At 36.4% G+C, this 27,490-nt stretch overlaps 1 protein-coding gene across 2 annotated transcripts in view; it reads right to left on the reverse strand.

Moving 5' to 3' along the window:
* Window positions 1-27,490, reverse strand: part of LOC149619130 (ATP-binding cassette sub-family C member 4-like) — a 72,641-nt gene that overhangs the window by 22,415 nt on the left and 22,736 nt on the right. For both annotated transcript variants that reach the window (XM_089855838.1, XM_089855837.1), the window contains exons 3-13: window positions 23,855-23,975; window positions 23,569-23,787; window positions 23,192-23,445; window positions 22,999-23,124; window positions 22,281-22,530; window positions 19,784-19,900; window positions 15,194-15,283; window positions 4,728-5,101; window positions 4,565-4,661; window positions 1,446-1,679; window positions 50-222 (exon numbers count right to left, since the gene is read on the reverse strand). In XM_089855838.1, coding sequence (XP_089711964.1) covers window positions 50-222; window positions 1,446-1,679; window positions 4,565-4,661; window positions 4,728-5,101; window positions 15,194-15,283; window positions 19,784-19,900; window positions 22,281-22,530; window positions 22,999-23,124; window positions 23,192-23,445; window positions 23,569-23,787; window positions 23,855-23,975 — 2,055 coding nt within the window. The remainder of the gene's footprint in view (window positions 1-49; window positions 223-1,445; window positions 1,680-4,564; window positions 4,662-4,727; window positions 5,102-15,193; window positions 15,284-19,783; window positions 19,901-22,280; window positions 22,531-22,998; window positions 23,125-23,191; window positions 23,446-23,568; window positions 23,788-23,854; window positions 23,976-27,490) is intronic.

Here is a 27,490-nt window from a genome sequence, read left to right on the forward strand (position 1 = left end):
ATTAAATTATATATGCATTTCTAAATTTTATTTGTAAATCATAACTAACCATAACGATAGCCAATAGTCGCTGTAAGTGTAAATAACCTGAGCCGTTACGTTTAGAATGACAACCAAAGTGATAAATAACACACCACCTCCGGCTTTGAAATAATTCAAGTATGTAAAGGCTTTCACGGAGCCCTCGCTTTTTTGCTCCTCAGCTTGCTTTGGTCCGTCTCCCTGAGAAAGATAAGAAAGGTAATCAAGTTTCTTTATTATTGCTCGAACTCTTAGTGTTAACAACAGCATTTTTAAATACCTACTCAAGAAGCTGCAATCAAGCAAGGACACTTTTTCAAACCAAATAAAGGCCAGAAATAAGAAATTATTGTAGGTTTTGCAATTATAAATTAATTTTAATCGATATGAGAAATTTGGTTTTAGTTGCGCTGGTCAAACATTTGTTATGATTCGAAATTTCACAAAGAAATGGGTATGAATAATGACACGGTATTTCACAAAATCGTTACCTACAGTTGGAATGGTCGGAAAATACAATGCACAGTATAAAATAATATATGCTAGATATTTGTTGGAACCGCGTGAAACTCACTGATAATTAATAGATAATTATGATTCTCCAGGTATTTAATTGTATTCGTTTAGGTTTAGCAAAACAAAATTTAGGTGCAAAAGGTTTTTGAATAATTACGAGACTTAAATTTTAGAGCAAAAATGGTGAGATACCATCTCAGCCTTTCCTAGTGTTGTGAAGTTGACAAAAGTGTACCTCTTTGGTTGGGAAACCTTTAGTCTAACTCGCAAAAACATTATGACCTCCAAATGTTAAACTCCATAGAGATTTTCATGAAATTTCGAATTCAGTATAAATACAAAATCCCTAACGGGATTTTCTTAATACCTAAGTGTTCGATAGCTATGATTCTCACTCTATAAAAAATACTCCTTTTTGAAAAATTTCCAAAACAATAAGTAATTGTATTCTACTATCTTCATAATCTTGAGTGTTTTCTTATTGATTTTTCGCGTGACACTGACACACTCCCATTTTAGAGCTGACCAATTTTAATTAAGTTGTTTTTGATATCAATAAGCCTGTTCAACTCTGCTTGTAAAGTAACGAAATTATGACACAAGCAGATCTCGAAATCATAATAAATTTCCAAACAGGTCGTTGCGTAACCATAGTAATCGTCGTAGTCTCTTGCACGGTGGCCCTAGTCTTTTGCATAATCACTATGATCGGGCTTAGAAAAAGTATCGTTGGGATATTAATGAGCGTTTCGTTCCGACTCTATTTAAGTCATCCCATTGGTTTATGACAAATGCAGCGCGTCTACATCATAACAAGTTGGCGTACATGTATTCGTTTAAATTTATTAAACTCAATTATTATCCTAGTAAGTCATATGTTTCTAATTCTAAATATAAGCTATTTTTACTTTGACAGTGTTGTCTTCAGATGGTGTAAGTCCAATTGATTCAAGTGAAGTCACAGACCCATAAATGGAATTGCTCCGGCTAACTGATGCTTCTGAATTTTGGAGTTGGGTTAGATCGTCTTTCTGACTTTGTGATTCAGTTTTCTTCTTTGCTGTTTCCTCATCAACGATGGCCAAAAGATCAAAACCCTGAGAAACCAAGTCGTGGTAACCACCCACAGCCAGAACAGCACCCTTGAGTAAAACAGATAATTATAGCAAATTTATTTATTTCCAGTTGTAAAACGTTGCTCTAATGCGCGCCATTCAAAACCTAGCAATTTAATTTAATTTAATTAGCGAGGTCTTCCATTGCCTGACCAAAGAGAATGTGCCAAGAGGAGCAGGAAGTTTAGCCTTTTACAAGTTTCGAAAAGCCAGGCCACGGTTTTGGAGAAACTAGATCCGGTTTTTATTTTTGTTGGTTAAATTATGTCGAATGCATAAATTTGGGGGTGGCAAAGGTGGAGGCGCCAGGATACTAATTGGTGTAGGCTAAATGTCTTTCATAATTATGGGCCCCCCCTCAATTATTGTTAGGAAAATTTAAGTACTTAAAGTTTAAATTTTTTATGTGTATTTATTATCTTAACTTGAAGTTGGCAAGTACGATTACGACGAAGTTTCTAAAGCCTTGATTTTTATAATCGTCCATAAACTATTTCACCAAAAAAAAGCATTTTCAGATCCCCCGTTCCTCCAGATCACGTTCGGTAACGTTTTCCTAGACCCCTCTCCCATCAAACTACGAATTGTCTAAATTTATAAATATAATTTGATTAATTTGAAAAGAGACGCTTTTTTCTTGAGTGATATAACGTGCCACTCAAATATTTTGGTCAGCTTGAAATTCAAAAGTTCTCTTCCGTTAGCCTCTGATTAAGCTTCAGAATTTCAATGTCTGGACGTGCTTTTTATAAGCTTCAAAACATAAAGCTTAGTTAAAGAGGCACACTTTATAGGTTTCGACATTGTTACACGATTTTTATTTAAAAAAGTTGGCGAAAGAAACGAAACCATTTCAATCGAAAAGGGAATCCGATTCCTCCTCGCCTAATGCTAGCGGCAAAAAAAAAATGTCATTAGAGAAATTAACCTGACACTACGCGTACTCATTATTAAGCAATGCTTACGCGTACGTGTAGCTACCTAAGTTCTGGAGTGAAATGGTCTTTTTATTTTAAATTCGCTACAAGTAGGGCTAATTAGGAGACCATTATCTAAAATCTCTACAATTTAAGCGATGATAGAATAATAATTTCGCTAAATTATTGTAGTGGTCGTTCCCACGGTACACTTTGAATGCAGTGTTTTTTCTTTTAAAACGAAAGAGATCCAATCGGACTTTTGACTTAATATCAAAATTAGTGTTAAATGTGACGTCACGCATTTGTCACGGACGTTCACAAATTTAGAAACCCCTCCCCCATGAGAGTGTGACGTAGTTTATGGACGATCCCTTAGACCGTTGCCTACGTTAATCAAGGCCTGTGCGCGGCGCCGATTTTTATTTTAATTTTTGCAATTTCAGTTGCCAAATTCTCTCAACTGAGGCGCTATTAGCTGTACCTAAATGTTCATTTTCTCCCGCTTGGAAATTGAAATGTTCATTTTCTCGCGCTTAGAATTTTAAATACTCATTTTCTAACGCGTTTCTGCCCAGCTATTAATGAAATCTCGCGGTAAAACAGGGAGTAAATAAGAAATCTCGTTTCTTAAAAGTTGCCCCCCCTTCGAAGCCACCGCGCACAGGCCTAGATTAACGTAGGCAATGCTTAGACATATTTATTTTGACGTATAATTTTTCACATCCTTTTCGTCTGTAGAAAATATAGGTTTTACTAAAATCTCTTCTGAAGGTTAGTGCTCTAGCATAAGAACCCAAATATGTGACATTAAGGAGCCTTACTGGGTCCCTAACGGTGTTTATGGGCCTCAAAGTAGGCTTTAGCCTGTGTCGCCTAACGGTGTTTATGGGCCTCAAAGTAGGCTTTAGCCTGTGTCGCCTACCCGTGCCTCCGCCACTGAAAGGATTGATCTCTGGGTTGACCGTTGACGTACAAAAGGAAATTTTTAAGCAACCGGAACTAGTTTCTCCCAATTCAGAGCCGGTACCTATTTACAAAGATTTTGCTCCTCTTGGTATATTCTCTTTGGTTTGACTATCATTTAAGGGGTCATCCGTAAAACAATTCAATCATAATTTAAATCGGTGCGCCGGACGGCAAAAATGTAATGGAACATATTCGACTGAAAATCGTCCATATAACTCACAGTACTTTTTTATCACCATTTTTCGAACACCCTATGACCCTATAATGAATCGCTAATAGAGAAGTATTCCACTTATGCTTTAATCGGGGTAGAGTAATTTTTTCTGGATCCATGTTGTTGTCATGGCAACAATAGGATGCGCGGTACTTTTTGAAGGTATTATAGGACTTTTTATAACGTCTGCAAAAAATAGCATCCTAACGGCTAAAGAACTCCGCGTGTAGACCAGACCGAGATCAGGCCTTCACTGTGTCACCTTCTCTATTATGGTCGTTGATGATGGCTTCTTCTTTCTTTAATATTTTTGCTAAACCATTATTTGCTTAAAGGTATAATTTGAAAATGAAAATGAAGTTAATTTATCTCAATTCATCAAGTATAAGACTTGTCTGAATAGCGAAACGTGCAGGAAAAACCTCTGAATGATTTTAAAATTCAAATTATTTTGAGATATCATGGATAATTTGAAATTCGCGTTAATGCACTGCCTTCTTGTTAGGCCTAACCAATTTCCCGTGGCACTCTCCATGTGCAATGAAATTTGGGATATTGTTGACGAAAAGGCTGTCGTTACATGATTAGTCGGAGGTGATAATTTAATTTTATCCTTGAAATCTCAAACTAATTTGAATTTTAAAATCACTCGGAGGTATTTCCTGGCTGTTTCACTATGCAGATAGATCTTACTAGAAGAATCAATAAAAAATTACTTGATTTTCGTTTTAACCTTCTCTTTACGAAAATAAGTTCCATAATATTGATATTTATAATTTATGATGTATGATTGTAAAATACTGTTGACTCACATGCTTCAGAATAATTATTCTATGAGCTGACTTAAGAAACTGGACTTGATGGGTTACAAGAATGCGAGGTTTTCGTTTTATGTACCCATTGATGCACCTTCGGAAAAAAATTTAAAATGTTAAATATTTTTTAAGGTTAAAATAATTGAGCATGGATTCGAACTTGTCAAACAAGTGCTTCGCCACAGAGACATCGACAGCGCTTAACGGATCGTCCATTAAATAAACGTCGGCGTCCATGTAAATCGATCTGGCCAAATTAACTCGAGCCTTTTGACCACCGCTGAGTGACACTCCTCTCTCGCCGACCATTGTTTGATCGCCGTAAGGTAAAAGCTTAATATCTTTGTCCAACGCGCACACGTGAAGCACCCTTTGATACTTATATTTATCCATTGGTAATCCGAACAACACATTCTCTTCTATGGTTCCACCAAAAACCCAAGGTTCTTGTGATGAATACGCAACTCTTCCTCGGATTCTAACGTCGCCTTTACAAGTTGGTAGTTCGCCCAAAATGGTCATAAGCAAAGATGACTGAAAAATATTCGGTTATACCAGGAAATTAGACGCGACACAAGGAATTCTTTGTGCAAGGATGATGCTTAAAGATGTGTCTAGAGCTTAGTAAAGCAAGCTACGGTTCCTCATTGAGATGGGAGTTAAAGATTTATCGTTCCACCTCTAATTTTATGATTTTAGGCTATAGTGTTACATCTTAGGCTGCGTACAGTAACTTGCAACAGACTCGTTGAGGACGTACTCAAAATTTAAGCACTTTTCGCTCATATGATTTTGGCGACAATTAATATTGAAAATAATAAAAGTTTGTTCTACGGGGGGATGTCCACAATAGCTGTTTGGCTGTGTAAACCTCATAGTAAAATATTAAAGACATTCATCGCATAGTTTGGCCGCTATGCTGGAAAATTGCCGCCAAGAATACCAATTCGATGCAGTATGTTTTTCAAAAAATTATGAAAATTGTTAAATATGATGTTTAAGAAAGTCTGAAAAATCATACTAAAATATTAAAGACGTGCTACTGATGGTTTGGGCACCATCTTGGAAAATGCCTGCGGGAAATACCAAATCTTTTCAAAATTTCTATATAGAGTAGATGATTTTCATTAATAAAATAAACATCAAAAATAGTTATTTCCAAGTCTAAATTATCGATTCCATCTTTAAAAATGGTCATTCGAAAATGATTACCCTAAATTCTGAAAGAAAGAAAAATTATTCAAAGCTGTAATTCTCAACATGTTGATTGGGGAATATCATTTAATATGGGGTTTATACATTCTAGTGTTGTTCAAGATTAGACTTAAGACAAATCTCTAACATTTTGTTCATTATCATTGTCATCCTGAAGATCTTTTTACAATAATTGCAGCTAGTATCTCGACAATGTCCACGCATTTCTGAGCAAACTAATTCGGATCGTCTACATTCACGGTTCTTTACACAAGATGTTCCGCAATTACAGGTAATGAGTATTAAAAGTTGGTCTGGTTCAGGGGAGAGAGTGGTTTGAATGGGCCTTAGACTTTCGCGATCGCGAACCCATCCCCATTTAAATTGTTTCCTTGCCATTGTAGTCGCGGAATACCTTGGTGCTTTTTCTAGACTATCTTACCCAATTTGGAACGTATTCATTCTTAAACCTGACACCAAGCAAAGCATCTCAAATCGAGACATTTGAGAAAAAAAGGTCAAGTGAACACTTCTTTCATCTACGTGCTGTAACTCGGTGTGGCTATGATAAGGAGGGCTTAAAACTATTGAAAGATAATCAATATTTTAGAAATACGGCGAGCGTGTTTAATTACCATATTACATCTAAGGAAGCCATAGCTACTACCGGATAGAGATTTCTTGTTGCTTTTTTGGGTGGTAATTCACACGTCACTCTAGAACTATGTAGATATTACACGTATAATAAAACTGTTTCCAAATTTACTGTCAAATCCTCGATCTCTTCGGTCCAATGGGACTATATTATAAAGAAATCGCACGTTTTGGCTACGTTCGATCGAATGGGACACCACAAAAACCCTTTTGTCGAATGGGAATTTGGTTGAATGGGACCAAAGCGAGAATTACAGCTTTGAAGAACTTTTTTTTTCTTTTAGAATTTAGGGTAATAATTTTCGAGTGGCCATTTTTAAAGATGGGGTCGATAACTTAGACTTGGAACCAGTTACTTTTATGAAGTTTAATACGTTCATGAAAATCATCTACTCAATAAAGAAATATCGAAAAGATTTATGTATTTGATTTCCCGCAACCATTTTCCAGGATGGCGCCCAAACTAAACGTAACACATCTTCAATAATTTAGTGTGATGTTTGGACGGTCTTAAACATAATATTTACCAATTTTCATAATTTTTGAAAAATATACTATATCTAAATGATATTTCCTACGGCCATTTTCCAAAGTGGCGGAAAAACCATGTGATGAATGGCTTTAATATTTTACTATGAGGTTAACACAGCTCTCATTATAAAATCTATCAATTTTCATAATTTTCCAACAACATGGTGAAATATGCTGAACGTAGCATTCACGGTGGCCATTTTTCACTATGGCAACCAAACTATCGAACACAGAACTGTAAAAGTTTACTATGATGTTCAAGTGGTTTCAATCATAATGTGAACCAATTTTCATAAATTTTGAACAAGAGTGTGGAACGAGGGGTCGGACGTTCGGCATTTTAGTGTACGGGATTTTGAGATTTCAAGATTTTGACGAAGATTTTGAGATTTTCCCCAGATTTTGAGATTCTGACTGAGATTTTAGAAATCTTGAAATCTAGTCCAAGATTTTAAGATTTCGGGATTTTCAATGAGATTTTCAGATTTTGAACGCGATTTCCAGATTTTGAAGGAGATTTCGGGATTATGTTCAGGATTTTCAGATTTTGAAGGAGATTTTGGGATTTTGAAGGAGATTTTCAGATTTTCCGGAGATTTTCAGATTTCGAGGAGATTTTCAGATTTTTGATGAAATTTTGGGCATTTGCAGGGGATATCAAGATTTACTATTTACTTCTGCCTGGTGTAAAAAGGATATTTCGAGATTTTGAAATTTAGACTATAAATTTGTTTTAATTTAATGCCGGAGAAAAATCGTCAAAAATAGTCTAATTTGTAATACAGTACTCTTATATGGCGCAGGCACCAAAAAGCGAGATGGAAGAGTTTTACGCCCGTGTCTTCCCCTCTTAAATAGATGCAAAACGTGTATTGTAAGCGTGGGGATTTTCAGATTTCGATATTTTATGGTGAGATTTCGGGATTTTAGCTGAAGATTTCGGGATTTTCAGATTTTAAGGTAGAGATTTCGGGATTTTCACATTTTGAGATAGAGATTTTGGGATTTTCAGATTTTGACGTGAGAACTTGGGATTTTTAGATTTTGACGTGAGATTTCGGGATTTTGAGATTTTAAGGGTAAGATTTCGAGATTTTCAAGAGATATTTTAATAGATTTCAAACGAACTGTACGGGATTTTGACGAAAGTCCGACCCCTCGGTGTGGAATACACTGTAGCTGTGCATTCCCGGCGGCCATTTTGCAATATGGCGGCGAAAGCTTGCGCTCTACAGCAGGGGACTTTTAATATTTATTATGTTGGGTCAAAAATAACCCATACACCAAGTTTCATCTTTATGTTCTAATGTTCTTAGTCTGGCCCTTTTTTAGCCTATCTGTCCTGGCCTATAAACTTAAACTAGCATTAGATGCGGCAGTTACGTTAGTACAAAAAAAAGAGAAATCAATCGAAGTGCCTTCTGTGGACAGAAAGAAAAGCTAGAATTACATCATCAAAATTTGGATCAATTTGCAAACGATGAAATGAGTCTTTTCTCAAAGCAATATTTAACGACAACAAATTGCGTAAAACACTTTAACAGAGACAGTTTTGAATATTATGCCTCCCAGGATAGAATAAATGGCCTTAAAAGCATTTTTAATCGTTTTGATAGTGATAAAATAAGTTCCAATCGCTGACATGCTAAGCCTGGTGCTAATTTTTTGATAATGATATCGTGTGTTTTGATACTATTTATTTCTAACTAAGCTCAAGTCCTGTCGTGGTTAGAGTTTTCCAAAATAAAAGTAACTTCTCGGTTCATAAGAAAATTGCCATTAGGTTTACCTCTTTAACGTCTTAAATAGTATTGATAATTAAGTGAATTATTTTGGCTAGTTTTCTGAATTATTTTCAACGAAACTTAGACCTTTAGTTACGAAGTAATGGTTGTTTGGCCATTTGCTTCATTTTCTGCTGTTACCTAACGCAACTTGGTGCTAATCCAATTTTTTTTTAGCGAAAATGAATTTTTCTCAGTATCTATCTAATACAAACAGCCAATGAATGATTCCACATATTACTTAAAGGGAATGAAAAGCTTCGTTTGAAAAACCTCTGATTTATATAACAAAAGATAGAATAAATTTTTGTGAATTCAAAAATATCAAGCTTTTAATTCTCCGATTTCAGGTTATTTGGCCGCATTATGCATATGAAAATGCTTAATATGAAATTATTTGAAATCCACTTTTTATGAAAGGCTAAAACGTTTCCCGTAGGCTGACCTCACAGATATACTTTTAACAAGGAAGATGGAGATAGGGAAGTTTGGTCAGTATAGGAATCTCTCTTCACGAAATGTAGCAGGTCACATGACTTGTATTCGGCGTTAGTTTGAACTGCGCAGACGGCCTATCCTCAGCACGATGCGCGAGAAAAGTGCGGCGCGTGCGCACATGCACATCCACGCCGAAAACAGGATTTTTGGGCGACCAGAGTTATAGCGTTACACGAAACTTCCCTATTGTTACGTTTGTGAGAACGAGTAAATAACGACTAAGGTTAGCTATAGTAAAGCTTGTTTATTCGGCAAGGTCTAGCACTGTAATGTCTACTTGAGAACATACTAGTTTACAGAACAACTATGTTTATTGCTAGTCACGCCGCCTAGCGGTGTGACGTCATCTTATGTAACATGTTTCTTTTTTTTTTTTTTTTTTTTTTTTTTGAGTTAAAAATTAGTTATAAATGCTTTCTGAACAAAATTCTGTTTAAATAGAAATTACACAAAACTAGGTTAATTAAAATTCTGCTTAAACAGTTATTACACAAAACTAGGTTAATTTTTAAGAATTTTGATAACGCTTCGGTGGGATTATTTGCCGCCCACTTCTAGAACTTTTGCCAGTTTCTTGCGGTTGAGCTTGAGGCATTTGAGGCCCTGGCAACTTTTCTTGAGCCGTTAGTAGTGGTCTCTCGGGTATTCTTGTTATTCCAATAGAGGTTGTTGTCCTTCTTCTCTGATTTTCTTGCTCTTTACCAATTCGCCAGGAAATTTGACATCTACTGATTTCTCCCTCTGTACGCTTCGGAATCATCGCTTTTGCCTTGATTGGCTTTGGTGTCATTGATGTATTGGTCTTAATTTCGTGGTAAAGATTGTCATACGTTGGTCTCAGGTGTATTCTATTTCTTCTATATTGTGCTCCGTTCGGTGTCGTGATTATATAGGAATCGGGTTCATTTGCGATGCCAGTGATTGCTGCTTTTTGCCAGCTACGAGGGCCAACACTGAAGAGAATATTTTCGCCAATCTTGAAAGAATTCATATGGGTATTGGGTCGTGAATCATGTTTTGCCATTCGCGCTCTTCGAGCTTCTAGTGCTTGCCATGTGCGTTGTAATGGGAAGTGAGGCTTCAAGATAGCGGAAGTTGTTGTTTCTGGTGTCCGAATCAGACGACCCATTAACATTTCTGACGGAGCCGGAAGGTCTTGGAGAGGTGTGGCTCGATATTCAAGTAAAATGTAGTGTGGATCTACTCCAGTCTGAGCTGCTTTGTTGAGAAGATTTTTTACCGTCTGAATGTGCCTTTCTACCATCCCGTTGGACTGTGGGAAATGAGGACTTGATGTCCGGTGTTCTACTCCCCACTGCAATAGGAAGTGGGCAAACTCGGAAGAGTTGAAAGGTGGTCCATTGTCAGTAACTATCCTTTGTGGCGTCCCGTACCGTGCAAAATGAGGTTTTAAGGCTTTTATGACTGTTTTTGCATTTGTTGACCGTAATTCGTCAACTTCGACGAATTTGGAGTGATAATCCACACATAAGAGAGCGGGTTTTCCTTCCGTATGAAATAAGTCTATTCCCACTGTTTCCCATGGGAGCATTGGTATTTCATGTGGTTTTGTTATGATGTGTGTATTTGCCCTGCTTCTTCTTAAGCAGATTTCACATTTCTGGATGACTTTGGAGACTTGATCTGTCATGCCTGGCCAGTACACATGCATTCTTGCTTTTCGAAGGCAGGTGTTAATTCCTTGATGAGCGCCATGAAGTTGATCAATTATCATGGGCCGTAGCGATAAAGGTACGATCAAACGGTCCCCTCTGTACAGTAAGCCTTGATCGCTATGAATTTCATTCTTGATGGGCCAATAGGAAGCTAGATTCGCGTCAACCATAGATGCGTATTTGGGCCATCCGTGCTGGACATAGTGTTGAAGCTTTTGCATGTTCATGTCTTGGCGTATGGCATGTTGAAAGTCAAGGACTTTGTCCCGTGACATGACAGTCATAGAATACAATGCTGTTGCGGGCCCTTCCAGGAAATCGGTGTTGATGCCTATGGTCGGAGTAGGTGAACGAGAAAGCGCATCGGCTATGTACATTTGTGACCCTGGCACATATTTGAGTGTCAGGTCGTAACGGGCAAGTCGTAGAACCATCCGTTGTAGTCGGGGTGATAGTGTAGCGATGGGTTTTTTCATTATGGCAAGTAATGGGTTATGGTCAGTTTCAACCGTAACCTTATTACCGACAATATAGTAGTTGAAATGTTCAACAGCGTAGACGATCGCGAGCATTTCTTTCTCTATTTGCGCATAGCGCTGTTGTGTTTCTGTCAACGTGGTGGAAGCGTATTCTATAGGTTGACCGTCCTGCAAAAGGACCGCTCCAATGCCAAATTGACTGGCGTCGACGGAAATAAGGGTCTCTTTGTCGGGATTATAAAAAGCTAATACGGGAGCTTTCGTGATGTCTTCTTTCAAGCGGTCGAAAAGGCGTTGTGTATTGGCATCCCATATGAATTCAGATGTTGCTTTTAATAGTGTCCTCAGGTGCATCGTCTTTTCGGAGTGGCGTTCTATAAATTTACTAAGGTAGTTTATTATTCCAAGAAACCTTTGCAACTCTTTCTTGTTTCTCGGGGGAGTGAGAGACTGAACAGCAGTTATTTTCTTGGGATCTACTTGCACCCCGTACTGTGAGATTATATGACCCAGATAGGAAATTCTTGGAACCGCAAGTTGAAGTTTCTTGGCACTGAATGTCACTCCATTAGCCCGTGCCCGTGTTAAAACGGCTTTTAAAATGTCGTTGTGATGTGAGATACCAATACCAGCCAGCAGAAAGTCATCTGTCGATATATACACGCCTGGAATATCTCCAAAAATCTCATGCATTACCTGCTGACAGATTTCAGAAGCACTTGATATTCCAAAAGGGAGACGTAGAAAACGGAATCTACCGTACGGCGTGGCAAACGTACACAAGTACGAGCTTTCTTCAGTCAGCTTAATCTGCCAAAAAGCAGATGTTGCATCCCTGCACGACATTCGGAGATGGCTTGTGTTAAGGTAACATTTCGAATTGTTAAAAGTTTGGTTTGCAAGTCTTTACTATGAATGCCTTCAACTAGGGTTAGTCCCCCTATTATCGGACGCTCCTATTATCGGACACATTTTTAAAAAGTTGTTTATAAAACTGCCGGGGAAAAAAGGAACACTGTAAGTTACCTAGTTTTAAAGAGGGTGTCGAAATCTGTATGTTGCATGTAAAAACAGGGAAGGGGCGCGATGTCAGAGAAGGAAAGCGCGAACGAATCAGATATCCAATTTTTTTGATTAATTAAAACTAATTGAGGGGCCGGAAAAATTCTTCCCCCCATTTTTAAATCGTGCTTAGAGGTATATAAATAGAAGCCAATTATAAGTTATGAGTATGGCTGTAAAGCCCGAATGTTTTTCTATAAATTGCTTCTTTAACAGTTAGTTCTAGGTTTGTTTACATGAAAATACAACGCGAATCGTATCTAATGTAGAAAACCTATTATCGGACAGCTTTCAAACACGTTTTAAAGACAAATATTTAACGTAGGCTTACAATAAGAGAGGTATTGTAAATATTTAATGCTTAAAGCGGTAAGTGATGTTCAGAATGGGTCCAGAAGTGTCGGAGAAGTAACAATTTTCACGGGTCTTTTATTGTTAAAAAAAATTGGTGTCCCAATTGAGGAACCATTGTCCGATACCAAGATCCCAATGTCCGATTACGAAGACCCACTGTCCGATTCAGAGATCCTAGTGTCCGATAACGAAGACCCAGAGTCCGATTCTGAGATCCCAGTGTCCGACAACGAAGACTCGCTGTCCGATTCTGAGATCCCAGTGTCCGGGCTAAAAAGACCCACTGTCCGATTCTGAGATCCCAGTGTCCGGGCTACAAAGACCCACTGTCCGATTCTGAGATCCCAGTGTCCGGGCTACAAAGACCCACTGTCCGATTCTGAGATCCCAGTGTCCGAGTAGGATGTATAGGCGTCCGATAAATGGAACATGGGTGTCCGAATCAACATCCAAATAGCCGATAATAGGGTACGATACTTGCCGAATAAAATCCATGATTGGGACAACATTACATCGTTCTTTTGGAATTATTTCTATACCATTAGGTGCAGAAACGTTCAAAATAAATATTTCATTGACTTTTCAAAGGTTTTCTGTGATTTCCTTACATTTAACCATAATTTTTTAAAATGTGTCCGATAATAGGGGGACTAACCCTATTTGTGAGCAAATAAGCGAATCGCGGACGGCATCGAGATCACAGTGGTTTATTTTAGTTTTCAATTCCGTCACAAAAGAGTCAAATGATTGCGTTAAGCCTTGGCGAGTTGAAAAGAATAGATGCCGCGAAAGGGTCACGTTTTTATACGGCGCGAAGTAAGCCGAGAAAGCGTCATAAATTTGCCGTAATGTTCGCGGAAGGGCCGTACCGTTATTATCCGTTAAGATTGGAATGTCTAAAATTTTATATAGCTTCCTACCTTCTGTTCCAATAATATGCAGGAAGGTATTGATTTGCGTATCCGCATTTTTCTTGCTCAGTTCTGAGGCCTTGGCAAAGATATCAAACTCCTCTAGCCAATCTTCCCAGGCATCCGCCGAATTTTGACCGGGAGTAAACGGCGCCGGCGCGTGAAACGTAGCCATGTGTTGTGAATCGCGGAACAAAAAAAAAATAAAAAAAAAACTTGCCGCAAAGGCTTACTTGTCTAATTCACGTTTTCCGCGTTTAGTTCAATTGTTGGGCTCAGCGCTGGATTTCTTGTTTCCTTTCGCACCCCGCTTCTGACACCATGTTACGTTTGTGAGAACGAGTAAATAACGACTAAGGTTAGCTATAGTAAAGCTTGTTTATTCGGCAAGGTCTAGCACTGTAATGTCTACTTGAGAACATACTAGTTTACAGAACAACTATGTTTATTGCTAGTCACGCCGCCTAGCGGTGTGACGTCATCTTATGTAACACCTATCTCCATCTTCGTTGCTTTTAACGTGATATGGTGCCACTCTCTCTGCTATTAGACCCAGAGTTTAGACTTGCGAAAAGCTCGAGACGCGTATAGGATTCCCGCGGTTTTTTTCCTCACGAACAAGCTCGACTAGACAAAATTGTATATATATCGAAACTGAGTTTTCGTGATTTTTCAATGGGTTTTAAAAATAGAAACTTTGGTTCAATTATATTAAAAACTTGATATTTTGAAAGTAGAGACTTAGAGTGTAACATAATACCACTTTCGTGGTAAAATATGATATGAAATTGTAAATTCGCATTCCCTTTAATAAAATAGTATGTCAGAACCACTTAAGCTTACGCATATATCGTTTGAGAAAGGATTTTCAAAGTCTCTAGCGATATTTCAATTTAAGTTTTAAGAAAATATTGATAAGATAAATGTATTAGCAGAAGTGTGATGAGACTAGAAGTGAAGGGGTCTAGCATTGATAGTAGATCCTGGCACTAGTGAACAAATTTGAGGATTTTATGCCGCTTCCCACGCGCTAAAACTAGAGAGATTAAATTTGGTCGAGTTCCAAAAACATTTCCTATCCCCTTCCCCTCAACCTAAAGCGGCCGAACACGGACGCGGCTCCTTGAATCTAGTTCGGCCGTCTACCACCGCGAGCGTCTCACGTTTTGGAGGGAAAATTCAGAAACCGCTACTAGAGGGCCAACCGTTCTTGTGTTATCAAGAATATTCACTTTCGCCGAGTGAAGAATTTGGTTAGCTCAGTACTTCTGGTCTCATCTCACTTCTGGTATTAGAAAACCTCTCTGAAGCATCTAATCAAAGAAACTAAACATATTAGGCAACATTCGCGTTGTATTAGAGCTTTTGAAAGAAAATATTGCGTCGAACGATACCATTTGGTGGTTATGTAAATAATGTAATTATTTTAACTTTGCAAATTGCAAAAAGTCCAAAATAAGTCGCTTTATAAGTTTAACGTTACCTTTCCAGAACCAACAGGTCCAACAACTGCCCATAGTTCTCCAGGCTGAACATTCATATTGATATTGTTTAAACTGGTTTCTTCATGGTCCTGTAAATAGTATGTTTTACTATTATAAATAAGAGTTCTATTGCTTGTTTGATATCACCGTCTATTCCACCTTGTCTGTAATTTTTCTATTTCTTTCGATTTTCGTCGTAGTTTTCAAATTAATTGCGATTCAAGGTGGAACACGCCAGACATTGAATCAAGCAGTTTGTGTGTGCATGAAAGATTTATATTAATGGCTAAGCCAGATATAATGTATCCCAATTTTAATTATGACTTATTTTCACTAACTTTAAAAAACATTTTTCCAACATTTTGCCATTCATTAACATTTCCGGTAAGAAATATATATTAGAAACTAGTTCTTTCAGCTTTATAAGCATTAAATATGCTAGGAATTAGGATTAAATTTCACTCCGATGCCTAGCACATAGTTTACCAAGGTTTGGATCGTATTTCTTTCAAAATCTATCCAGATTCTCTAACCATAAGTACACTGTTTTTAAAAAGTCTTGGTCCGTTGATTTTTTTCAGAAAATTTTCAATAATTAAAAAACCGTTCACAGATAAATGATAATTTACACTTAGATACATATTTTAGTTCCCCATCAAACGAAACACGATTTTAAGGCGTAGATACAAGCACACGATAAAAAAGGCGAATTTTTGCAAAATCTGAAAATTTTCAACCTTATAGATAGGCCTATTATTTTTTGGAAAAATTAACTTAATTTTAATTATCAGCTGGGTCGATTAATACCGAGAGAGCGTCTTCAGTTTCTTAGTATCTTTAATATTTCGCAAGATATTTCAATTTGTTTAAATTCATAAAAATGAGAACCCTCTAAGTTCCACAAAAAGTGAAAATGAAAACTTTTACCCAGATAGGGGTGGATCCGAATTCTGAGAGAAATAAGCGCCGTAACTTCGGAAACGATTAGGTCTGGTGGGACGCTAAAAATGGGGGAGGAATTCTCGGGACAAAGGGCAGGTGGGCTACTTCAGAACTAAACAATTTTTAGCGCCATCGTGTTGGGTTAATTTTACTTAAATATGCCAAAGTTATTTTAAACTGTTTCGCTCACAAATAAAATTTGCAATTGAAACACTAAATTTTATATACAGATAATATTTAATAATTATTGTTTCGAAATTGTTGCTAAAATAATAGTGCACGTAGATGACGCTGCAATGGGACAACGCAGGTAGGGATTTATTTGAACACGCAAGGCGTTACCTAGAGTTGTTACTTCTGCTTTCAAGGGCTATTGAAAAGATTAATCATTTGATGAAAAAAATGGAATTTAACTTATAACGCATAGTGATGAAACCAAACATGATTTTACTAGGCTTGAAAAAACCTACATTGATTATTAAATCTTTTCTTCTTTCGCGCATGAAAATTATCATTTAACTCCATAGTTAGGAGTTAAATACATTATTTAAACAAATGTTTGATCTTATAATCCTTTCAATCCCCCTTGTAAGCGGAAGAAAGAACTCTAGCAGACGCGTCTACCGCCTTCAAATAAATCCCTGCCGGCGTTTCACTATTGCAGCGTCATCTACGTGCACTATTATTTTAGCAACAATTTCAAACCAATAATTATTAAATATTAACTGCATATAAAATTTAGTGTTTCAATTGCAAATTTTATTTGTGAGCGAAACTGTTTAAAATAGCTTTGGCATATTTAAGTAAAATTAAGCCAACACGATGGAGCTAAATAGTGTATAATTTTGAAGTAGCCCTCCTGCCTTTCGTCCCGAGTATTCCTCCCCCATTTTTAGCGTGCCACCAGACCCAATCGTTTCCGAAGTTACGGCGCGTGTTTCTCTCAGAATTCGTATCCACCCCTATCATCCTTGAAGGATGATAGGGGGCCCAGATACCTAGAACCTCTCACATAGGGTGTTTCTTCCTATTTTCTTCTTAATATGTCGAATTAAGTTTAAAAGGATAAATAAATATCCTGTATTTTATATATTTAGTCTTTCACTTAGAACATTACTTGGTCGATGTAACTGTCATCAGGAAATATTTTTTTTAAAATGTAAAGACTACGTCCCAGTGCTTTGTAGAGTTTACTATATGGTGATTAAATCACGTAATTGAAGCTGCTGTTAATCACCGGGCTACACGATATTTTAACTTGCCCACGAATAATCAGAAGGCTCGGTTTACTCATGAACTTTATGTCAAATACAACCCATAAGGTTAAGGTTCAAAGTCGGTATTTTCTGAAGTAGCTGTGATGTTATATTTGAAAAGATGGTTTGATTGTTTATTTATTTAGTCTTTATGCACAGTCACGTTTAGTTACCAAATTTGACCACTACACTAGAGTATGGTTTCACATGTGGTTGTGCTTAGGCCGTGTCCATCAATCTCTAATTATTCGAGCTCTTAGGAACGTCCTATTCTAGACCAGCAACGTTTTATTTTTATGAAGCATTGTTATTTTGGATTTGATAGTTGTCAAATACCTGGTTTAAGTCCTTTTAAACACCCGAACAATGCCAGGTAGCTAGTCTAGTTTTGAAATCCATCCAAGCCACACTTACTATTCATTGTAGGAAAGTTTGAAATAGCTTTTGCTATGATGTTCAATTTCTTGTTTGGGTTAAGAGTAAAAGCAGAATTCTCAAATGATCGTTGGTATGAAACTTTGGCCATTTGTCTTGCCACGCTTTTCGTAACATTGTTAATACGACAGAAGATACCACAAATACAGGTTGATTTTTAGTTCCGAATTAACAGTTTTGATTTGCAATATGAAACAATTCTTGACTTGAAAATATTAAACAATTTTTGATTTGCAAATATTTGAAGTTGTTAACTGGTGATGCCACTGACGTAAACTATTGAATTTCAGTTTGCAGTAGCGTCGCTAGGGTTTGAAATTTGGGGGGGCTAAACCTGGGCAAACTAGTTATTATAAGAACTTAATAAAAAAATTTGCATAATGGGTTCATTGGAAAATCTGTAGACCTTTAAAACTATCCATAAATTTGTGTCAACGTGAAATTATTCGTATTTTAAAGATATACAACCTTTTATTGATAAAGACTACGGAACCGATTATGAAGGATTTCCACTCGTCTTAGGTTTATTTTCAGTTTTGGTTAGCTTTTAGTCCACACTATTGGGACTCCCTTCGAAAGAACATGAAACATTTTACTTGTCTCCATCTGTTCTTTTCTTCAAAATTGTACTGTTTGATATTGAAATTCATCTCTGCAGAGATGAAACTTAAAGAATCATCATTATAATTTTTTATATATTGCTACAGAATTTTAGGTTGCTAACAGCAATTTTTTGGTAGGGTTTACGGATTATTTTGGGGGGGCTAAGTTTGGAATTTGGGGGGGCTATAGCCCCCCCAAAAAAGGCCTAGCGACGCCACTGTCAGTTTGACAATATTTTAACTATATTCGCGATAATAAAGGTTAGGTTTGGTTCGTTTCGTTTGGTTAAATTCTTGTTATCTTTATGTACTTTTGTCCTTGATGCAATGTTGTTGGTAAAATCATGTTTTAATGTTTTCTTTCCATATATAATGTCATATCGATTTAAACTAAGCTTTGAGGTATTTGGTCGTAAACACATTTTTGAGTTAATTTGTCCTGTGGTTGGGGTATTTTGCCCTCGATATAAATTCCAGGGGGTTTCTTCTCTTATGTAAGGCAATGATGTCCTTTTTGGTTCTAAGAGTCTGATTCCTACATTCCTTCAAAACACCTAATTTGGATATACCATTGGATTTCTTACTTACGATTTTAATATTACTTTTGCCAATTAACACAAATAGAAAATTCTTTTTTTTTCTATAAAAAGATTGATTTATTATCATAAGTATTCACATTTGTTGAACTTTATTAGGTATTTTTATAAGTAATGCGCCAATAAATCTGATAATAGAGTCAAACTAGATAAAGACTGAAGCAGTTATAATACACGTCCTGCTTCGTGCGCTGAAATTAACAAGATCTATGTTACATGGAGAAATGATCGCGGTATTTTTTCTTGAGAATTGGGGGATTTGTTACTCTTTTCTAGGATGGGGAAAATTATCGGTGGATTTTGTTTTTATTACTTTTTAATAATGTGGGATAATGACTTGGGGTTTCTATCTTGAGGGTACTTATTCTGTATACCGTTTTGAAGTAGATTTAAGACTCGGAACTACAAATCAGCCTTTATTTGTGGCCAGACAAATGGCCAACTTTTATACCAACGATAATTTGAGAATATTCTTTTTACTCGTAACCCATACAATACGCTCAGAAATTGAACTCCACAGCCAAAGTTAATTAAAATATTCCTACAATGAATAAGTAAGTGTGACTTGGATGGATTTCAAACTAGACTAACTACCCGGCGTTGTTCGGGTGTTTAAAGGGACTTAAACCAGGTATTTGACAACTATCAAATCCAAAATAACAATTCTTCATAAAACTAAAACATTGCTGGTCTAGAATAGAACGTTCCTAAGGGGTCGAATAACTAGAGATTGTTGTTGTGTAAACGGTAATATATACCTCATTCCACTTAGCAGAGACAGAGTTAAGCCAAATGCCACAATTTTCTGGTTCCGTTTTCAATTCAACTTTGTCAACAGTTGATGTCTCCTCTTGTTCTTCTAACTCCAAAAACGCCTAGAAATTCGAAAGTAAATTTTAGATATGTAATAACATTTGAAAAACTATTGAAAGATATTAAAATAATGAAGCCCCCTATTTGAACAAGTATATCCTGGATAAATTTATAATAAGGCGGAAAATTAATATCTGACTATTAATAATGATATCATAAAGTACTTTACTTTTAAAAATATCTGTGCCAATGCTATTTCCCTTAAACGAAATCATATGAATACCTATTATAAAATAGCGATGCCTACGAGTGGTGTTGGTAAGAAAAGGACAAAATAACTTTTATACGAAAAGTTCACCAGTCATTTTCCTCTTTCCGTTAAAAAGAACATATAGAATAATAATTTCGCATTGTAACAATACATAGTTTCAGATGTTGATCATATTGCAACTCCCTTATGATCCACTTATGACAGTTCACAGGCATACAGAACTCCTACCATTAACACAAGGAGACCAAGCGACTTCGAGTTTAAAATCGTCTTCTATTTTACGCTCTAAGTTGCCTGGTCTCCTTGGACAAATGGTATGAATCCTCCGTGCCTGTAAACTATGCATACGTCTGTGAACAATATAAATGAAGAAATGAACGATTTACTTTCTGAAATGGTTAACCGTTTGGTCACACCTTGGACTACTAATAGAAACTTCGCTTCCGGGACAAGACAGACCATAAAAAATGCGGGTCACAAAAGCCATTGGTGTTGTCAGCGCGCGTAGCGGGTATTTATTAAAGCTTGGCGTACAAACAAGAGAGCACGTGTATTTAATTATTATACATCGCGTGTGCGCGCATTATTCGAAACGATTTTTGACAATCAAACTTGGTTAAAGGCTAAGAAAAAGGAAGAAATTTAACGCCTTTTATATTAGTGGGGTCAGAGTATCTAGAAACACTTATGTATTTTGGGTAAGCACAGTGTTTAACCGCCATTACACACCTAATTTCTTAAGTAAATACTTAAATTTCCGTTCACCCAGCCCGCTTCTTCGAAATCCGTCGTCTCGATAAATGTCCAAACCGCCCGTTTACAAATCTCACTCATGAACGGTCCTGATTTGTTGAAAAGTCGCGCATGCGCCGTGTAAACTGGATGTGTAACTAATTTACCGGAAACAAAGTCTTTTCTTGCCCCCTTATTTCAATGGCTTTTGTAAGAAAAACCGGATTGCCTTATCACAGGCTAGAGTGTCCAGTCCCGGTAAAGCTTTATTTAGTCCAAGGTCACACTGTGAAACAGAAGACGTTGGGACGAATTTCAATAGAATTTTTTACCGCCCTCTATTTCACAGTGTGGCTTAGGCTCCAGTAATTGAACTTTTCTCCTCATATCGTGTTTAACCTATTAGGTACACGGTTCCAATAAGAAAAAAGTGAATTCGGGATATTTACGTTCATTTATTCAATTATTTTATATACTTTTCCATGAGTGAATCATATACTAGCTCCCTATAAGTTACTCAGCCACACTGGCCTAATGTATCCAGCGTTTTCTTCCCGCCAAAAAACTGTTACCTATATGCGACCTACAGTGAGAGAAAATAACACTTCTCCCGGCGCTTACGTATTTCCGGTAAAAAACCGGAAAGGAGATCAACCAATGAAACTTTGAACTGAAAGGTAGTTAGTATAAGCATACGACGTTTTAGAAATGTTGTGATTGTTTGCGGACGGTTCAGAGTCGTATTTTATCTTTGAAATTATTTTAATGGGTTAGGGTTGGCGCAATAGGAAGTTTTATTTTTTTCGCATTAAAATGGCAGAATTTTGGATATTTTTTGACAAAGCCCAAATGATAGAAACTCATTTAAATTCAGACTTCAGAGCGTTGCCTACGGAATAAAAAATTTTATTCCATAGGCAACATTCAGAGGCAGGAACTATTTATGGTGAGAGAAACAAACTTTATCAAAAAATAAGAGCTAAACAACAACTTAATAGTCATCTCGAAAACCTTACTAAACTTTTTAATAATGCGTTTAAAGAATTAATAGAAAAACTTAAAGAAAGGTCCAACCCATTTTTAACGAAGCCTGTTGTGAAACCAAAATTATGCAAAAGAATGAATGTGACGCAAAGAAGTCAAACCTCCAAAACCGTTAATACCATTTGGAACTATCGTCACTTTCAAGTTCTCGATATATTAATTTCAAAGCCCTAAGAGAGGGCGCCGTCTACTATCACTTTCACCCGCCTCCCCTCCTCTCGACTACTATTCGGAAGAAAATGCTGGATACATTAGGCCAGTGTGACTGAGTAACTTATAGGGAGCTAGTATATGATTCACTCATGACTTTTCAAATAAAAATTGGAAAATGATATCTTATACCAGTCCTTTCCTTGTTTACTGTACTTACAAGTTACAATAGTTGTTTACAATACCTGAATCCTCTTCAAGGAGATTGTAGATTCAGCCCAACTTGTAATAGCCAATGGGAAAAAGAAAGTCATGGTAAGACGCAAGTTGTTGTAGAGACTCATGCTAACGAAGACAATTTCGGAAGTAATTGAATTTCCCATTAGTATATAGGCTACGAAGCAAACAAATACTATAACTTTCGAAGCTGCAAAATAAACAGCGATGTTAAATCCTCGGAGTAGTGAGGTGGATCGAATCTGATGGATTTCTTTTCTGAAAAAGAAATATTTCCTTTTTGACATTCATCGTACAAGGTAACACTATCTTTCAATGATAAAAATCAAATGTAATGGAGTTGGTACGTGGGCTATGTTGAATAGATCACTAACGCAAAAACACTATTTGCTTTTCCTATGATTCTTATCGAAAACATTTTATTATTAGTGAAATTTCAGATAATTCCTTCTGGCCTTTTCTCTAGACGAGACCGATTTCACATCATGACAGTAGAGCTAGTAAGAGTGATGTATTTGCCCGAAATTATCTCTTCCATCTGTCATTTATCTCACAGAAGGGCCTAAATGCCGCGGTCAAACTTATTCAATCTTAAAATGGTCTTGAATAACAAATAGAAAGAACATTTGATAATCAACTTTTTTTAAGGTATCAAATACTTGTTTCCCATCAAAAATCACTCGACGGTTAGCTCCATGCCATTTGCTCTACTGATATGTAAATCACCGTCTTGCCAAGTCCACCATAGTAGCGAATGGATGTTCCCAAGAATACATCTTTATAACTCTCATTCCAGCAACAATTTCGTTCATGAGGCGAACTCTCTCGTCAGTCAAAATTGCGGTTTTCGATCTGCGTTAATGAGGCTTAAACTACTTAACTACTACTATTACCAGTTTTTTAAAGTCTAGCTTCATACCTTAGAACTGAGAATAATTTCCCCATGTATGTTTGGAACGGGATAAACAAAAGAAGAACCACCAAACCAAATAGACTGGAAACTTGTAGATGCGTCCATAGCACGGCGAGAACTACTCCAGTTTGAACGGGTCCCACGATAAAAAACGGTAAATACACAACAGCCAGATCAAAGCGGTTCACGTCGTTAGATAGCAGATTGACCATTTGCCCAACTGTGGTTTTCCCCATAGCTCGTTGACTTAACTTTAGCGACTGTTGGCCAATAACGATTATATTGATAGAATACAAATTTTTAAGTTGTGCTAACAATATTTACGAAATCTAGAAGACTTAGTTTCGTAAATATTTTCTATATATTATTCGTTCTATGCTTACTTTTCTATAAATTAGGGTACAGGCTGCTATCCTAATTCTCATGCCAGTTACCAAGAAACCAAACATCACTGGGTGGTAAAAACAAACTGTGATAAGAGAAAGGAGACAAACCCCGGCTGCAGCCATGATGCCTTCAGTATCGCTCATGGATCCGGGATTGCTAAAATAACGTATAAGCCATCCCAAACACAAAGGCTGAAGAACACGTATCCCACATTCCTTTATATCATAAAAATTCATCTTTAAATTTAAGTAAACTCTTTTTGATTTCAAAGACTTTACTCACCAGAATTAGTATAAAGAAAGTCTGTATGAAATAAGTTGTACCAAAAGCCCTCATCACCGCTAATCTTAGACTAGCTCTGTACTTTTTCGACTTTTGTCGTTGTAGTTCCTTCCGCCATTCTCTGTAAGTGAAAAAATAAAATACGTCTATATTTAGCTTAAAGTTCATTAAAGATAAATGCAGCATGGGTAGCCTGAGCTCTATTTTTTGTTGAAAAGATGAAAGTTGGGGCAAAGTACTTTTTGAAATACTGAAAAACGAAATTTATTTTCAGAACGCCTCTTTAATTCGCTTAAAAAAATCCAATCTACGTTTCCTTAATATCATAACGTCTATTGATTGTAACGCTATCGAATTAATATAGTATATTTAGTATTGTTTTAAATGACTTCAAAAATAATCTTAGTCCGAGAGTGACAATGTTTGGTAATTTCCGTAAACAACAGAATTTACTAGAAATTAGGTGCTCTATAAAGATTGATCTTGTAATTGTATGAATAATCTATAAAAAACACTGGTTTTTCCTTTTCACCCTCCCTTTAAAACTTTCTAAGTGTGTGACTTTATTTTTTACCTCTGCAAGTGACAACGACTTCACCGAGAGGTATTACACTGGATGTGTCTGTGTGTGTCTGTCTGTCTGTCACTGCGTTCCCTTTTGGCAACACGTTCACAATATCTGGATCGCGTTCGCAGTAAGCAATATTCATTTCTACTCCATTATCATTGTTAGGGTTAAGACATACGCGGATATCGGCTAGGGTTACGAGAAACGTCAAACCTCCCAAGGGCAGGGCCTCCCCGCATTTGCGCTATTTCTTATCATTTACTGTTAGTCAATCGCTTTAAACACCCTAAATTTAGAAAAATTTAGAAAAAGGTTTTCGCTAGAAATCTAACGTTAACAATAGCTAAGTTTAAAATGATTTTAGGAATAAGTTTTATAAAACGACTTAACTAGAATTAAGGTAAATTACTGAAGATTAAAATAATTAATATCAAACAGGAAATGAAGAGTATAAACTTTGGAGAGATATTACCATTATGTGTTTGTTAAGGCCCAATTGTCTTAGCCTCAACAATACACCCTCTTTGAACAAAGCTACATTCACAACTGTATTGCCGTGTGAACATCCTCTCGTTTCACCTCAACGATATTCTTAGCAGCTATTACCCGATCACGACCACACCTTACACTGATCTTATGGCCTGCATGATTCTTTCTTCTATTATAAAATTTTAACCCGATTATTTAAATGTGTATTTAACCTTCGGCTCACTCTGAACCGTTAATGTCACTTCATTACATACACGAAAGACAAAACCCATATATTATTTCAACTCGGCCCTTAATTATTTACTTTTTGGTTCACTAGGCCTATTTTCAGATGAAACATAATTTGAACGCCTCAATCTAAGCTTTAGCGTTCTTCTTTGTTTTATGGTATATACCAATCTAGTATAGCTTAAGTAATATATAAACAGCCATTTCAAATGAATATATATAAAAATTTATGGAATATCAAAATGAAACAGAGCTTTGTAGCTACAAAACTACCAAAGGCATCGAAATTACGAAAAATATTTAAATCTTTTCATTTTATATTATGAAGAAAAACAAACACAAGGCGAACTGCTAACGCGGCGCACTAGTGTAACAACGGACGGACACACACAGACAAACTGCTTTTTTACTCTTACTGTATTAATTTTTGAGTTGAGAAACAAGATTATCTTAAATACTAAAATAAATAAAATTAATATTATATATTTTCTTCATTATTTATTCACCTTATTGAGCGTTACATCATTTAAAAAAAAGGAATAATTAGACATTCTTGAGAGACTTGACTAATAATGACGTTTGAAATGAATGATACGCCTGTTGTTTCGCCCTACTCAAATTGGTAGTATATAAAGGTTTCAAATCAAAGCTGTGGATAAGAACAGCGCAATTGCGTGAACCTTTGGTGGAAGCCACACCATTGGAAGGCTAGACGTTTCTCGTAACCCTGGCCGATCACCGCGTATATCTTAACCTTAACTATGATGATGGAGTAGAAGCCACTATGTACAGACTGGTTTCCAAGTGGGATGAACAAAAAGACCAGATGATGGTGGTGTTTAGAAGCCAGTAAGTACAGACTGGTGTTCATGTGGGATGGACAAAAGACCAGATGATTGGTGGTGTTAGACCGACAATGGTTGTTAGTGGAATACAATTTTCCAAAGTTCCGGGAACTGCAAATGCGGTCCGGAAATTGAGAACACATTTGCTCCGATTTGCAAACTGCGAACGCGGTCCCCTGGGGTGTAACAACAGACAGACACGTCGAAATTAGAACCCCTCCGTGACATACGTCACTCGGAGAGGTAAAAATTCATGATGATATGTTTTAGAAAAGTGGAATTGTTGAAAAATCTGTGGTAAGTAATTTTTTTCAATTGATTTATAAGAAATAAATGCATTACCAGTAAAATCAGGTGATTGAATTAAATTCTAAACATTAGTAAAATACGGATTGTCTTTAAAATTCATTAGAAAAAAATATTATCCGCGCTTCAGTCAACTGGAAAAGCTGTTATTGTTTTGTTCCTTAGTCTTAAGTAAACCAAGTCTTTTTCATATAATTAGATTAGAACCGGGTTTATCGACTTGTTAACAGACAGAGCTCGAATTCAAGCCTATTTAAACTTCAATAGGTTATTTCATACAAAAGGCTTCAAACAGAATCGCTCCAATTTTTATGCAACAATTAAACGCTAAAATAGGCGAGTTTCGAACGTGTTGACAATTTCTAATAAAAAAGTGGATAATTGAAAAAATCGCAGATCTGGGTATTTATGAAGAATTAAAACTAAACATACTTAATGTTAATTGTTCTCAACAAAAAGGAGAAAAGCGCCAAAAATATAGATAATATGATCATTAAAAGCCGTTTTCAAACCTAAGAAATGTATAGCTTTTGTAAAATACGTTCCACAATTTTGCTTTGTTTGCAAAAATTCCCATGTTATTGCTTAGGGAATTTTAGAGTTTATTTTTCTTCTAAAAAGCCTCATTAATTTTATATAAATTAAAACCACCCTAAGCAACGTTTTTGATAAAATAAGCTATAAAATGGATATTTTTGAAATTTTAACCACATTTTCAGGACCCTTGTTGCAGTTTTGTGGATTTTTTCAAAACAGTTAATAAAACACAATAAAAGTTGCATCCAATCAAAAAGGCTTCCTTATGTAAAGGCAGTATAAAGTAAGAGAGCTACCGTAATCTTAGAATATCACCTTCATAGGATAATGTGAAAAGTTGGGAAAACCAAAATATTACCTCTCCGAGTCAAGAGGTCTACTACTACAAACTTATTTACCTAGATATGGAATTATTTCTCTTTTTTGAAGTGAAAATTTACGAAATATTGAAGCAGTATTCCAAGCATAGCGAATAATACAGTAAAGCAGACGACATTTTACATCCAATAAGGATAAATCTTGGACACATGGAAATCAGTCAATGGGGAAAAGATCAGGAAATGAAGTCTACGCTTCAGCTGTTTACCGTATATTCTGATAGCTACATTCACAACTGGTTTGCAGTGTAAAGACTATCGTCTCGTCTCACCTCAACAATATTCT

Source organism: Phalangium opilio, unplaced genomic scaffold, assembly GCF_054372755.1.
Source record: "Phalangium opilio isolate 3A_F unplaced genomic scaffold, DU_Popi_V2 ptg000209l_1, whole genome shotgun sequence".
Taxonomy (NCBI): domain Eukaryota; kingdom Metazoa; phylum Arthropoda; class Arachnida; order Opiliones; family Phalangiidae; genus Phalangium; species Phalangium opilio.